The sequence below is a fragment of the Dendroctonus ponderosae genome, unplaced genomic scaffold, assembly GCF_020466585.1.
Source record: "Dendroctonus ponderosae isolate FM_Combo_2020 unplaced genomic scaffold, Dpon_F_20191213v2 Dpon_F_20191213_2, whole genome shotgun sequence".
Taxonomy (NCBI): Eukaryota; Metazoa; Arthropoda; class Insecta; order Coleoptera; family Curculionidae; genus Dendroctonus; species Dendroctonus ponderosae.
The window spans coordinates 4,881,377-4,897,704 of NW_026018165.1; the positions used below are offsets into that span (position 1 = coordinate 4,881,377).

A 16,328-nucleotide genomic window follows, 5' to 3' on the forward strand; every position below is an offset into this window, starting at 1 on the left:
AACTGCAATTAAAAAATCAGCTCGACTGAGCACATTTATAAAACGAGCCGCAAGAAAACAAAAATTAAATGTTTACAATTTTAAATATATTTCGAGTAAAAGAGAATGTTTGACACGTTTTTCTTGTTATGTCTTAATATTATTGTAATAGGATTCAAAACAAACATCAAATATCTCAATAGGTTTTGTGGAAATTATATTTGACTAAAAATTAAATTATTGGATGAATTATAGAATTCCACTGTATTTACTGGCAAATATACATATAATATTTCATTGAATCACCACAAATTATGATATTCGAAAGGAAGTTTGAATTTAACTCGTCAATTACACTCATACATCGATATATATAAATCTACAATAATCTAAAAATAGTGAATCCTGATCACACATTGTTAGCAATTAATTACGTAATACTTTGTAAAAATTAATTATCGTTGGCTGGTATCCCTAGGCCTGTAAACTATTCCTCGACTTTTCATCTCTCTGATAATGCCATTTGGCAACCTACCCGATACTGAAATCGCGTAAACCCCTTTACAAAATCGGTCTAAAAATCGGAAGAAAGTTAACATATATTTCTTAATTCACTTTAACGCTACTTACTAATTCTTTGCCATTTGGCAACCCAGCTATCCTCAGGACTCATCATAGCTATCATCCTGAAATTAGTGCAATAAATCAATCAAGGCAGTAAACTTTAAGTTTTTTACTAAAACCGGCTAACCCCTGATAAAACCTTTCCTAGATTAGGTATTTTAATTCAGAAAAAAGGTGGGCTGCGACTCAAAATAGTTAAATTTCTTTAAGAAGTTTTAGAATCTTTTCCCTTCTGCTATATTTCATCATCGACGTGAGCAACCGAGAAAGGTCGTCGATTGTATCTCAGAAACTATTATTTCTTTTCTTGTTTAAGTTTCTAAAATTGCCGACAAACAGTTTGAAATGAACATAACTTTTCCCAAAAATTGTACATTTTCTGGAACAAGAAACACGTTTTTTTTGTTTTCAATTTAAAGCTCTACCTATTTTTATACTTTATATTTGTATCTCTATTAGAGTGTAAAACGAGTTGGTCTGATTGTGGTGATTTTAGTCAATATGGTAAAATAATTATGGCAAAATTACTTGAATGGGTCCCTTTTCTTTCAAGTTATTTGACAAAAACGGTTCTCAACAACCCTAGAGACTGTCTAGTTATTCCGGGACACATTGTAGAGCTTACACCTACTAAGTCTGACTTCAGTTTTTCTGATTTATATTGATGTTTACCTTCTAAAACGTTTACTTTCGCATGTACTTTGATTGTCCCAGTTATGAATAATTAATTAGCTAAAAATTGCCTGATAAAACACGCTTTGTTTTGGACATTACTTACAGACATAACGAGAACAAGCGAGATAGATTTGATCCAGAACTAGCAATACCATAATTAAATTAGACTCCAACAAAGACGCATGGCAAAACATGGTAACAAGAAAGCAAGAAATAATGAAGGTAATATCCATTTCTCTCGCATAATATAGATCTAAATAGTTATTAGATTAACATAAATGTTACATTGAACACATGTGCCCGCTATTGCATGTCTTGTGCATATTATTGTGCTCATAGATTCTTTCGAGTTTTAGTCAGTTTTAATGCAGTTTTTAATCTTACCCATCAAAGTTGGAACTGGTACAATCATACACGTTGTCTTTATTATTCTTCATTCTGAGAAACTCGTCACAGTTGTCGCATCCATCGTCCTCGAATTGATCAAAAGACTACATTACGTAGATTTAGAAGTGCATATAAATATTTTCAAAAATTTTACCTTAATGAGGGAGCAGACAAGGCATGCTCTCAGTCCTCTGAGATCCTTTGGTATAGCATCTAACGCCATTTTCAACTGTTTGAGGCTTTAACTTGAGCAATTACTATTTGTAATTAAACGTACAAAATATTGTTTTATGTAAAATACACAGGTTAAATCCTCCAACGCTTCTAACCTAAATGTAATGAAAGAAAAATTCTTCTTCTCTATTCAATTCAATTCTGATATCGTTTGGGAAGAATCAGCCATTGCCTAATGAAAAATTCTTCGTTAAAAAAAGATGTGTTGAATATTACGATACAAAGCAAAATGATGTGGCAGCATTGCTTTAAAGTGGAGGTATATATTTAATTATATTATATATAATTTATTTATCGGGTATTATAATGTAATAACAAAACCGTTCAAAGCTTAAATTAGCTCAGTATTAAATCGTAGATATAATTTAATATAAATAATAAGTAAAACGTAGACAATGCACATGTCTCGACTTTTTGCGATTCTCGGAGGAATTTAAGTGCGTCTTGAGTATTATAAAATTAATGTTCACAAATTTAATTTCACTTTGTTTGTTTTCGTCAAAGTTCCGGTGTTCATATCTGGATAAGGTTTCGGAAAAAAGTTGATTGTTTAATAGATCTCAAAGCATATGAAAGTAAAATTGAGAAGGAACATATACAGGGTGAGTTTTTTAAAGTGTTACAGGGCTTTATCTCAGAAACGGTTTCAAATATATTTATACAATTTTGGGAAAATAAAAATAGGTACAGAGACATATTTATTAGTATTTTAACATATTTTTTCATTATTCTAGTCAAGCGCCCTCTGTGAGAGGTAAAGGTAACATTAAAATTTTAAATGGAATGATATATTTCTGATTGTAAAATTTAAATCAACATAAGAAACTATGTATGTGTAGACATTTTTATGTCATTTGATCACTTAGTTCCAGAATTATGACGTGCAACATAAATTTAAAAAAATAAATTTATTAAATTATGACCCGACTAATAGTAATTAAATATGTTTCAGATGTTCAAAATGCCTGCCATCATCTTCCAAACACTTTACTACTCTATTTTTTAAAGAATTTTGAAATTTTTGATAATTTGAAAAAACCACTGACATGCTTAATTGTATTGAAATTCAATAAAACTTAAATTATCGATAATTGTGTAACCAGATGAGTAAACCTTGCAATATATATCATTCCATCTAAAATTTCAAAGTTGCCTTTACCTCTCAAAGAGGGCCCTTGAGTAGAATAGTAAAAAATATGTTAAAACATGTCCCCCTACCAATCTATTACTTTCCAAAATTTTTATAAATATATTGCAATCTGTTTCTGGGGTATAGCCTTCCTTGTAACACTTGAAAAAACACCCTGTATTTTGAGAGTACCACAATATCCACATATTACCACTCAGGAATCAGTCCAAATCGATTAAAAAACACTTATGTTATGAACTGTTCGTTATTGTATTTTATGAATGGTATGGTATGTAAGGATGCAAACCGTATCCAGAAACCAGTCAAAACAAATAAGACAATTAGAGGAAGAGCTAGAAAACGTTAACAAGCAAATTGAACGCCTGATACGTAATTATGGAAACAAACAGGATTTGCAAAGTTGTTCAAGTGTTCAAGTTGTATCCAGGGTGTCGCAATAAGGATGATAAGCGGCTGTATCTTGGAAAGTATGTGTTGTAGAGTGATCGCAAAAAAATTGAAAACAAACTTGAAGAAAAGAATTTGCTGTAAATTATTTTGAAATTTCTCAGATGACCACTAGATGGCGTAATTGCAAACGGTAATTTAAAAAGTCGATTTTATACAGAAATTGTCCCCATAAGAGAAACCTTTGAATATAAAACTAACTATAAACTTGTATATGTGTATAAGAGTGAAACATCTAATAAGTTTTGTCAAAAGATCCGAAAAACCCGTACTGCTTTCCTTATGAACTTACCTCCTAACTTCCTCCTAACTTGAACTATTTTGAAATTTCTCAGATGACCACTAGATGGCGTAATTGCAAACGGTAATTTAAAAAGTCGATTTTATACAGAAATTGTCCCCATAAGAGAAACCTTTGAATATAAAACTAACTATAAACTTGTATATGTGTATAAGAGTGAAACATCTAATAAGTTTTGTCAAAAGATCATAAAAACCCGTCCTACTTTCCTTATGGAATTTTTTCTTACTTGTCAAATAAAGCGTGGGGAGAGAGTCAAACCGCTTAATTCAAAGAAACCTGCAACTCCGAAACGGCTTGACTGATTTCAAAGTTTTTACTATCAATTGCAAAAGCAATAAAAACTTTACAATATGTGATATAGAAGCAATCTTAATCATTTTCGAAAAACCCGCTGTTCGAAAAAAAAAGTAGGCTTTGGAAGAAAAAATGTTGTTTTATTTTTCCCACCGTTTTCAAACTTACTAGATGTTTCACTTATAGAGGCAATTCCTACTTTAATTATTTGAATTAGGCAACCCTTATTATTTTCAAGTATTAAATCGGTTCCAGAAATTATTTTGAGATGCGGTTTCTGCGGTTTGGTTCAATTTTTCCTTTGCTTTGGAATGCGTGTAAAATAATTTGATGATGGCATTTGAAATTTTTGATTGACTGATTGAACGATTATGATTGCTTTTATATCACATATTGTAGAGCTTTTATTGCTCTTGCAATTGATAGTAAAAACTTTGAAATCGGTCAAGCCGCTTCGGAGTTACAGGTTTCTTTGAATTAAGCGGTTTGACTCTCTCCCCACGCTTTATTTGACAAGTAAGAAAAAATTCCATAAGGAAAGTAGGACGGGTTTTTATGATCTTTTGACTAAACTTACTAGATGTTTCACTTATAGGGACAATTTCTGTATAACATCGACTTTTTAAAATACCGTTTGCAATTCCAGTGTCCAGGTCATTTGAGCAATTTAAAAATAACTTCCAGCAAATTCTTTTCGTCAAGTTTGTTATCAAATTTTTTTTACCATCATTCTACAACACATACTTTCCAAGATACAGCGGCTTACCATCGTTATTGCGACACCCTGTATGTTAAAACGTTCAAGTTTGCCAATTAACAAAAAGACATTCTTATGATTTGCTAAAAAATGCCTAATAATAAATTATATTTTCAGCCGACCACAGAAATCTAGAACCCGCACAAAAAAATATTATATTTGAATATCAAAAACACGCGGAAGAGCTCAATTTTCAACCGGGGCTAAATAAAGAAGACACTGAAACTGAAATGCATCAACTCAGTAATGAAGGCAATTCACTAATTAAAGATGAAAGTGCCAACTCCAATCAAAGTAAAGAAGATCATCAAGTTAAAATGAAGAGGCTGAATCAAGCAAACCAAAAGATGTTACAGAGAAAATTGGCTTAGAGACCCAGCAGGATTTGTGCAAAGCGATATTTATGAGTAGCGAAATCTGAAAACGACGACGAAGTCGCGAAGTCCATAATAGGCTCAGATGAAACCCAAAAAATATTCGAAAAGAAGAACTGCAATCTACAGTTTTATCCAATCAGTTGATACCGAAAATAAAACCATTAAAAGAGGGCATTTTATCTGGAATCAGTTTTCATCAGTTCGTAAAACCTGAACCGAAACAGCAAGAGACTGAATCACAGTCCGAACATACCCAATCTGATAAGCCAGAAGAAAACAATGTTGGTAGCTACGGAAGTTCCTGAAAAAACTGAAACAACTGTGATATCAAGCGATAGTGAAGAAGACTGTGTCGAGAAAAACGACAGCAATGACAAGAAGAAAGAGATACAAAAAATATACAACACAAGAAACATAAGCATGAAAAGAAAAATAAATCACATAAATCATAACTCCAATTGTCATTAAAATGTTGAACATTCGTATAGTTACCTGAATAGTTGCGCATTTTATCAATTATACAGGGTATCCCGTAAGCTCATGATCAAAAGGGTACTGCGATATTCTTTGGACCAAGAGAAGACGATCTGACCTAACTTTTATTATCAAAGAATGTCTGGCTCCTCTGCCATTGATGGTCCAAGTTTTAAAAAAAAATTATCTTTTTGAAATATCGGGAGAATGGTACAATGTATTTTAGTGAAACTCGCTGTAAATTTGTTCTTACGTAAGACTCATATTTTGATAAACCAATCGAGTTCAGCCATTTTGGACAAGTGCTGAATTCTTGAGTTTCGTGGTACAAAAACTACCAGAACTTTTTAGTTGGCGGATGAAATCAACTCATTTTTTTTAGGTTGATGCACTAGTAATTTGTTCACAATTTTCAGCTCTTTGCAAATTCTTGTAGCATTCATAGTTTTTGCGTAAAAAATATGTCTATTTTCTAGTCACTTAGCAATGCTAGACATTTACTGCAAATGCGCCGCGTAAACGCTTATGCTTTCACGCAAATTGTTTTTGCAATACTCTAATACTTTGACCATGTCGGTCACTTCTTCATTAGAAAGGGTCATTCAAAACGAATTTGTGAGATTTATTGTCTAACATTGTTAAGTGGCAAGGAAACAGAAATTTTTATTTTCGCGAAAACTATGAATGCTACAAGATTTTACAAAGAGCACAAAATTGTGAACAAATGATTAGTGCATCAACCTAAAAAAATGAGTTCATTTCATCCTCCAACTAAAAAGTTCTGGTAGTTTTTGTACCACGACACTSAAGAATTCACCACTTGTCCAAAACGGCTGAACTCGACTGTCTCATCAAAATATGAGTCTTACATAAGAACAAATTCACAGCGAGTTTCACTAAAATACATCATACCATTCTGCCGATAATTCGAAAAAGATACATTTTTTGAAGAACTTTGACCATCAATAGCAGAGGAGCCAGTCATTTTTTGTTAATAAAAGTTAGGTCAGATCGTCTTATTTTGGTCCAAAGAATATCGCAGTACCCTTTTGATCATGAGCTTACGCCACACCCTGTATGTAAAGGAAATCATTCAATAATTATATAAATATGCATGTACCTTTTCTGACAAGAGTTTAGAAAGAAAAACTATATAAAATCAACAATAAGAATTGCTTAATTAATTATCTCTAAGTAATTTTGGTAGTTGCCCACACAAGCAGACGCTGGACGTCAGAAAATTTACAGAACTTGACTACTACGACAGTTAATTGATTTTTGTGACAGCGGACTTGATTCAATTTGTGCCCAATTCCAAAAAACTTGTTTATTTGCTGATTTCCATTAAAGAAAAAGATAAACACTGGTTATTCGTTTCAAAATGGACAAGCCAACGATTGCTGATAATCCGCAGTTAATTTTTCAAGAAATTAACAAGCTCGTCGAAGCATTGGTGAGAATCAATTTAGACCAAATTTATAAAATAATGGAGTTTTCCTAATTTGTGGACACTTTACGTTTACACCTGACGCGTGCTTCGATAGCTATATCTTCAAATGAAGATTAAAACAGTTTTACTCTTTCTCCGAAAATGGTAGCATAGCTGTCGACCACACCTGCTGTCTTTTGAAAACCACTTTACCATTGGGACGCAAACAGACTCTCACATTCTAAACTTAAAATTTAATTTTATATGTTTATGATCTGCACGAGGCAGATTATAAGCCTCTTGGCCTTATATTTCATCGAAAACTATTTTTAAGATAGTAAAAACCGTTTTAAGCATACATATTTTTCAAATATTGTCTTAGGACGACCACCAACAACAACGTGTGAAATTGAAGATGTCTATGGACCAAAAGCACATTTATTATGAAGACTTACAGCAGCAGGAGAAAACATTGAAATCGAATAATGCTTCGAAGGACACTTCTTTGACAATGACTAAAGACCGGCAACGTGCTGCTACTGAGAAAAATTCATATTACAGGAAAATTATCGATGAAATATGTGAATCGGTTAATGCTGCTTACGAAAATATTTACGAAATTAGCGAAAACCTAAACAACAACCAAGAAAAATTACAGTCTATGGGTAAATAAGAACTCGCATTAATGCTTATGAACTACAAATTAATGCTACACGTTCAAAAACAAAAATGTTTGTAATTTTAGGAAAAAATGCGAATAACAACGTAAGTCGTTCAGACAAGAAAATTGGTGAACTCGTTACCATCTTTAATCAGTTGAAAGATAAACGCAAAAAGGGCTTAGAAGAGTTAGAAATTCAAATGACAGATATTGGAAAAGAAAACACAGAACTAAACCATAAGAATACAGAATATGAAAATATTCTTCTAAGTTATGCGGATAATGACGAGGATCTTTCAGAACTTATTGAAAAAGAATTAACCGAACTTCAAGGCAAATTAAGCACTTTACATGACGAGTATAGCGCGATTACAGAAGAGGCCCGCACAATTGATACTTGTAATGAAGAGGTTGCGGACAAATATCAGGAGTCTATATTTTCTGAGTTGGAATCGCAGTGAGTATTTACCACGTTCTGTAGACTGTATATAAAGCACACAGCAGTTCACATTTATTATGCTATTTTAGATTATCAAATATAATATTGGATGTTGCGCAACTTTGCCAAAACAAAGACCACCAGAAAACTGTTGAACATAAATTAACCACTTTCGTTCAAACCCTGGAAGATAGCGAGAGCACATTAAATGCAGGACTGAACGATACCGTTAATATTTGGACGGAAGTATTGCAAAACGATTACATGCGCAGACATTTAAAACTTCGCCAAGAAATTGAAGAAATTCGAGCTTATATAGGAAATCATTTCAAACCTAGTGTTGGAGAGAAAACCTACTTAAACAGTCTAGAAGTACGTATCATGACAAAAATAATATTATTTTGTATAGGCTGTTTCAATTTTTGCTATTTAATTCGCAAAAAACATTAATTAGGGACAATTTTCCTCTAATAATTTTCTATTTACTTTAAGATTTTCAAAATTTTTCTCCGCTTTAGTCACTCGAAGAATTAGATGAGAACATCTCAAATACAACAACAGACGTGACACAGTTATCAACAGAACTGAATAAGATAGAACATTTATTGGATTCACTGAAGAACTCAGATGATCTTTCACAAAAGATTCAAACTGTAACCAATCGCATTGATCAACTGTATAATGAAAAAGCCGCGATTCAAATCAGCGTCAATGCTACTAGTGACGAGATACAAAAAGCGACTGAGCAGCTGCCAGAGAAAGCAGATAAAGGGGAATTGGCTATACTAACTTTCGAAAATACTTCTTTGCTAGAAGTGAAAGTGCTAAACAAACAGCATGCTGAGATGCAGGAAATTCGTATCAAGTTAGATGATGAATTGAAGGCATTGGAAAATCAATTAAAAGAATTAGAAGCGTCTATAAATGCCCGCAAACAGGAAGCCGAACTTGTGTCGCAGAGAAGGAAAGATATAGATAGTCTGATACGATCCCAGCAGACTAGTGCAGCTCCAACTGTACAAATGCACACAAAGAAGACTGCTGCACATCATGATTTTACTCGTCCAAAGACGCCTGAATCCTCGACTAAAAAACGGAAAACAGCGCAAAGTGCAAACATAAAAAAGAATTGGGATAGTGACAGTAGTATGGAAGAAGAAATAGTGAACCTCAGTGACCTTTTGAAGGCAAAGCAGAGAAAGGTGAGTGGACTTATTAAGTTATAATGCTAGAATCACTATAACTGACATGTGTCTTTTTAGCGAAGAACCACTGAAAAGTAACGGGAGGAATGTTCAACGTTAATAGAAAAAATATTGTTAAATCAAGTTCAACAGCACTTTCTTGTTTTCACGTTGAAGCACACTTATTTTCATTCAGTTACCCAGAAATCTGTTTATTACCTACCAAATAATGTTATAAGTGCTGATAGAAAGATAATTAAAAATATAGAACAAAACTCTATGTTCAATTAAAATAGTTAACGAATGTTGGATTACATTGGCAAGACACTAATAAATATATGCAGAATACTTTCTGAAACGGTAGTCCCATATTTACTATTTTTGTGCATGTTTCCATCTAAAATTCCAAAAAAAATGATCAATCAAGACGGAATTAGTCCATCTGGATGCAAGTTTTTTATTGGCATAATCCTTCGAGAGCTCTATAGCATGAATGGAACATCATCTAATCTCTTGCTACTCAATTTTGCCATTTTTCACAATATCTCGCTTAAATGTTTGCTAGGCTCGAAAAACCCAAACCGAAGAAGAGTTTGGAGTACTCTGTACTCTGCAAACATTGTAATTTCATCATCGATATCTTTCAAATAGCCCAGGCTTCTCACACTTCACATCTCACCCTTTCGGGTAGTAGTGAAACTTTTTCTTCAGTATCACCGCGCACAAGTTTCTTAATTGTTCCTCTGCAATGGTAGGGGTTAAATTGGGATTCAAAATATCAATTCCTGTCTTAATAGCTCTCTCAATTGCGGCACATAATGCATAATATCCAGAATAGCCTTCCACTTACCATGCTGTAAGGATAAGTGGGTACATCATTAATTTTATTACAATTTTTCCTATTTCTCAGTATTTCTGTTGAAACTACGTTTAAATATGAGCGCCAGGAAGACGGTTGGGATTTGACCCCGTTGTGGGCGCCTTTCCCTATCTTATGGGGACGTAGTGAAATTTAATGAGTAAAATATGATCGAAAACCGCCGTTCCGCAAAACACATCATTGACAAAACTTCTTGGTAAAGGGATTTGGTATAAGATTAATAATTTTCTGTTTCTACGCGAGGCTCTGAATACCCAGATAATTAACTAAATAACTTTAAAGATAACTTGCCTTCCTTGCCCTCAAAATGCCAAAAACAGAAATTCAAAGTGTCGACAACAAAAATCCAATCGGCGGCATTGAAATCCCCCCGGATTAAAATGACAATCTGTTTGACTCAAGTGCCCTGAATGGACCTTAATCTTATTTTGTCGTGAAAGTTTCGTTTTCATTATTAAAACTTACAATAAATTCAACATAAAATCTAATATGTAAACAATGAATGTGAGGTTAACAACCATAGATGAAGACAACTATACGACCATCTACGAAGAATGTGTAAATTTAAACATTTTTTAACCACAGATCATCCTACTCTTGTAGACTTGACAACACTTACTAGGGGAATCGTAGTTGACAGCAGTTGACAGCGCCTTGACATAAATTTGAAAAGTTGTTTGTTTGTGGTTATAATTAATGGTTTTGTTTAATAATAATAATTAGTGTTTGTGCTTATTATGGAGGAAAACAATGAATCAGTGTATAGTTTGATTACAAAACTTTGTCAGAAGCTTTGTATTAATGGAGATCAAATGAAAACAGCCCGGTCACATTGTTATGAAGTGCTGTTAGGAAAAAAATTATCCAATGATCCCAGAAGTAAGCAATTAATTAATTATATTAGACGGCAATAAATTGGTATGTAGAATTTCCGAAAGAAAAACTTCGCCCCCGATATCCGTTGCATAGTTTTCTTTTGCGAGAATGGCGTGGCAATAATTTTGCCCCAGACACCTTTGTATCAAAGAAACAGTTTACGTTGTAAAACTTGACTAGTTAATGTTGAAAAACTGCACCAAAAGGTCTTAACATTTGAAAAATCGAACCATTTCTATCCCCAATATACGAACTGTTTAATTTCGATCGAATTCAACGAAGAAAAACAGCAATAACTGACACAAATTGCCTTACAAAATAACAAAGTGTGGTTTACAGTCGAACTACAATAGGTTTACGTTTATATTGTAAAGGTTCACATATACTTAAGTAGTCGACTATGGAAAACCTGGCTAGTTTATGAAAAAGGCACTTATGGAAATAAAGAAAATGTATTTTTAATTTCAAAAGTAGCTACAGGCTCTAAGTGGAGAAAACCCGTTTAATTTAAGGTGTACATAATTCACAGAAAAAAGTTAATTATCTGGTTTGTACTTTTCTGGAATTCGATAAAAGTGGAAAGTTACTTACGTCGTTGGTCACTTTTTCTTAGTGGCCGCGAATATGTATTAAAATGTTGATTTAAATGTAATTATAAGCAAAACGCAATGGTCGCATGTCGCATACTTGCTTATATTAAGAGAATCGTAAACTTTCGAACCCCAAAAAGTACGTAAACGATTTTTCGAAAAGAAAAACCACTTAGAAATGTAGTTAGTAATTTTTTATTAATAATATTTATAGATAGACTAGATAATTGCCAAGGAAAACACCAGTGAAGGTAATTAGCTGATTCGTGTAAATATAGCCCCTGTAGAGAACTTGAGTGAAAAGGATTTGAAAAATCGAACCATCTTCATTGAAATACAACAACCGTTTAATTTAGGTTGTAATTCAAAGAAAAAAACTACTATATAATTGCTTAACCCAAAACTGCAAGAAAACTATATTTAGCAAATAAAAAGTTATCTCTGCTTATCTACAGCGTAATTACTTACTTAAGAAGAATTATATACACATATTTTACAGTTACCTGATAAGTACTTTTAGGTAGGTTAACAAAATAAGTACCAACATAATATAATAAAATCTCAACACTACGAAACTGCAAGGAAATAACTTGTAAGTACTTACCTAGTAAATTAAAATAATCTTTAAATTTGCGTAGCATTTGTGAGCAAGAGGGCACTATACCATTATCAATAAATTGGTGTGAATTAAATCCTCACTGAGCGCAATGCGAATTTCACACAAACCGCAATGAATTTGCTCCGCAAAAGCCGCTATGACCAATCCATAGTAAAATCCGCACATGAGGCAACCATTACCAAAAAATCGATGGATAAAATTCGCACCAAGCGCAACAAGAATTCCACAAAAAATTGTGTAAAAATCGCAATATTATCTCCGCAAAAGCTGCTACATAAAATCCGCAATCTTGATCACACGCGCTGCACATGCGAGCAGCATAAATATGACAAAAAAGATACACAACCCTGGTTGCCGTCTACTACTACTAAACAAATTGCCTTCCAGATCCAGATCGCTGAACTTCCGTAAAAGCCCTATTTTTTCTCAAAAAACTCAACGCTTTTTGTAGCTGAAATTTTGAAGAACAGCCGCAAGTCTGATTATAGTTTTGATCTCGACTACACACAGCCTGAAGGGCGCTGGACGGCAGAAAAAGTGGAATAGGCAGACGATTCCTGGCCGCTGAAATTCCCTAGCATGGATTGTTTGGCAAAAGTAAACTGTTTACTCGAACTCGAAATCTCAATAAGTAGGCCAGGATCACTTGCAGCCTCTTAGGGCGCTGTCCGCTAGACCAATCATCAATAAATTAACAAGTTCCACCTACCTTTAGACATTTTGATCTGGATTCTGGGTTATTATTATTTTTTTTTTAAATAGTGTAAGTATACCTAGGTATATAAGTTTAATTTACAGCAAAAAACCACGAAGACATTCCAAGATGTGTTTACAACAGAATGCCCCTATTTTACATTTAATTTGGAAATATTCATATAAAAACAGTCTATTGTGGAAAACTTAATTATTTTATGTTCACATACAGAGTGAAAAGTAATTAAATTTTGAAAACTCAAACCATCCCTATTGAGAAAACAAGAACTGTTTAGTTTAGGGTGTTCATGGAAGAAAATCAATACTAAATGACAAATTGATTTGCACTACAATCAAAAGTGTAGAATGAAATATTTCATATGGAAATGCTCTCTTGAAGAAAACCTCATTTGTTAACGTATAATATATGGCTTTATATAAAAATTTAAAATTTTAAACCGCAATCCAGAATCCAGAAGTCGCTTCTGGTCGAATAAATATTACATGCAACAATATCATAAAATACCAGTCAGCAATATTGAACTAAAAGCGCTACACCTACATGGCAACCAGGGGCAAAGTAACGCGAAACTTACCGAAATCTGCATTGTGCCACCCGGAAAGAAAGAAAAACATTCTTTAGTATAAAAGAAACTTAGAACAAAGCCGAATTATTCGAAATCATCAAAGGAAAGAAATGGAAATAGAGAGCCATAACGCGTCAGTTGTTTCTTGATAAACTAAACTTTTTTTATAAATAGAGATCCTTCTTACCAGCTCACAGCAAGCTGGCGCTCCATCCTGCAATTTATATCCATTAACTTCAAGAAGCTCACACTACATTTGAAGAAGTAATAAAGATCCACCCCAGATTGAAAACACCGCACTAATCTTGCAGTTAACGAACTGGATGATCACACCAAATCGCACTTTAGAACAATCATTCATTGTGATTTCACATCACTCAGTGACTCTGTAAAGCCCAACAGGACACAAAGTACCGACGAACTATTTTATCCGTTTTCGTGATAAACTGAAGTCAGTTTATCACGATCATCTGTGATAAGCTTGAGGAGGTGATTTCTAGCATTATTTTAAAATGAAAAGTTCTAGTAATGACGGTCATTAAGGGCACTGTTACGAAAATACACGGAGTTAAAATTCGATAGCATAAGAAAAAGAAAACATAAAAATCTATTAATATATCCTAAACCGCTTGATAAATCTACGAATAATTTTGCAGATGTGAGTTTCTGGTTCACTAGTGGCAAAATGGTTTTTGCAGACAAAAATGTTTAAAATATTAACGTGTGCAATGGTGCCATTTACAACTCAATCTATGAGTCCGAACCGCGCGAGCGAACCCATCAGGATTATGTTTTATCCCGCTTTATTGAATATAAGTCGTAAATGTACGGAGCCTATAGTGGATCTTTCAAAACTAAAAATCCTTCCTTATCATTCTTCCGTATATCCTTCATACCTCGCTGCACTTCGTTAAAAATCAATGCGTATTCTTTATGCTTCACAATTTATGCTTACATTAAATTGCAGAGTTTGAAGACTTGAAAGGCACCACTGAGCCGACGGTGAATCTTCTCGCATGGTGCTATGAACTCACTCAGTACGATTTTGGCGAAACTGCTCAAGAACTAAACAAACACGCTCAAATTCTTAAAGAATCCTATGGTTCAGATGTTCAGAGTTATAACGGTGTCATAACATTCTTGCTCTGTTTGAAAGATGTCCCTAAGAAAACGAATGCCAATGCACTGGTAAATTTGCACCACTTTAGTAGCTGATTCTACACAATTTTGTGTAAATTTAATAGGACTGGTCTACACTCCCAAATATAGAAGCTGAAATGACAAAATTCAACAACATGTTTAAATTACCTTCAGTTTTACTGGAAAGAAGTACCGATGCTATTCAGTCAACGGAGATATTTAAAATGGCATTTGAACCTCCGATTAACACGCCAGCTAAATCACAGGAGAAATGTGAATTAGTTTTAAGTGATTTATTGAGAGATGAAGGATATTCCTCTCCTAACAAGGAAAGTATTTGGGATGAGGTGGTGTCTCAATTGAGTACACCAATCAGGTACACATGGGAAAGTTATGGATGTGGACCAGCCGAAGACGAAAAGCCATTTCTGTCGGAATTGGGAGATCTGTGCTCGTTGTGGGTGGAAAATTTGGAATCGCTGTATATATGCAATAATCAATTTCCGAGCTATAGAATTATCAATAATCAGATGAAGCCCCGGAAAGTCCTGATTAGAGATCTGAAATTATTGTTAGGTAACGTTGCATTTTTAAGTTACAGTTCTGCTTGCAATGATGATGTCGCGATTAATCAGGGGTTCCTTAAAGGTTTTTAGATGGTCTTTCATTTTATTTTTAGTTTATTATTTAATAGAACTTTGGGATCTCCATGGCAGAAATGTGAGATTTTAATATTCTCATTAGAAAAAAAACCATACTGTTTGGCCAAAGTCTACTAATAATGAAAAAGAAACACATGAATTCAATAAATATGTGGGTTTATAAGTTTAAAGAGTAACTTTTTTAGTTCACAAAACTATTTTGTTTTTGAATTTTGAGCATATCGAAACAGTTTGATTAAGTTTTGCATATTTAGCGATTAGATAGTTTTTTCGCCACCTATTTAAAGTTAGACAACTTTTGCCCATAACTGCCACTCTATGTTATTTATAAGAAACACGTTCAAGGTTTATAAAATATTTGCTTTCTTTGCTGTTATACCATAACAACCATCAAGGTTTAAGTCCTTTAGGGCTAATTTGCAGCTTATCCAGGTTCCAAACGAAATCTCGCCAATATCCAGATATTTCTAAAAGCATGTTTTTTCGTCACACTGGGAGCATGACTTAAAATTAAGAGCTGGTTAACTTTTAAAAATAAAAGTTAGGCGTTCGTGTTGTATATACTTAATTGGAACCTCCAAAATATTGCTAAAATTTGTACTTAATTTGAAAGGTAAATTTTTTCATATTGAGTTTGAAAAGCTGGATAAAAAGTCGTACTAGAACTATTTGCAGAGTGTAATATTTATTCAAAATTCAATATAAAGATAATTGAGATGGCAACACGATTACTCAATTTTCGGGTAAAAAGCATACAATAACTATTTAGAGATTACATTTAGAAATGTTTTCCGGGCTTTGAAGCCGTGGTCTATCGGAATTTCTTCCTGACGTTTCGTCCACAACCGCGGTGGACATTTTCAAAG

The 16,328-nt window shown here is 33.5% G+C and overlaps 3 protein-coding genes and 1 pseudogene across 4 annotated transcripts in view; 2 read left to right on the forward strand and 2 right to left on the reverse strand.

The window, feature by feature from the left end:
- Positions 1-173: 173 nt before the first annotated feature.
- LOC109538279 (transcription elongation factor SPT4) lies at positions 174-2,020 on the reverse strand. Its single transcript, XM_019905447.2, has 4 exons — positions 1,820-2,020; positions 1,663-1,769; positions 610-665; positions 174-553 (listed from the first exon to the last, which is right to left on the reverse strand). Exons 1-4 carry the CDS (start codon positions 1,886-1,888, stop codon positions 435-437), a joined length of 351 nt encoding a protein of 116 aa, XP_019761006.1. The 5' UTR covers positions 1,889-2,020; the 3' UTR covers positions 174-434.
- On the forward strand, positions 1,291-9,778 carry LOC109538278 (protein MLP2). 2 transcript variants are annotated; one of them, XM_019905446.2, is made up of 6 exons: positions 1,291-1,500; positions 7,514-7,796; positions 7,877-8,249; positions 8,321-8,603; positions 8,750-9,433; positions 9,494-9,778. In XM_019905446.2, the coding sequence occupies exons 1-6, from the start codon at positions 1,471-1,473 to the stop codon at positions 9,512-9,514; spliced, it is 1,674 nt and encodes a 557-aa protein (XP_019761005.1). In that variant the 5' UTR covers positions 1,291-1,470; the 3' UTR covers positions 9,515-9,778. The 2 variants fall into 2 exon arrangements, with proteins under 2 accessions (XP_019761005.1, XP_019761004.1); XM_019905445.2 differs by lacking the exon at positions 1,291-1,500 and adding an exon at positions 6,765-7,155.
- LOC109538225 lies at positions 9,612-10,885 on the reverse strand (annotated as a pseudogene).
- Positions 10,886-10,918: 33 nt separating this feature from the next.
- Positions 10,919-16,328, forward strand: part of LOC109538276 (gamma-tubulin complex component 6) — a 19,424-nt gene continuing 14,014 nt past the window's right edge. The window contains exons 1-3 of the mRNA XM_019905442.2: positions 10,919-11,174; positions 14,628-14,848; positions 14,905-15,376. Coding sequence (XP_019761001.2) covers positions 11,033-11,174; positions 14,628-14,848; positions 14,905-15,376 — 835 coding nt within the window. The 5' untranslated portion in view covers positions 10,919-11,032. The remainder of the gene's footprint in view (positions 11,175-14,627; positions 14,849-14,904; positions 15,377-16,328) is intronic.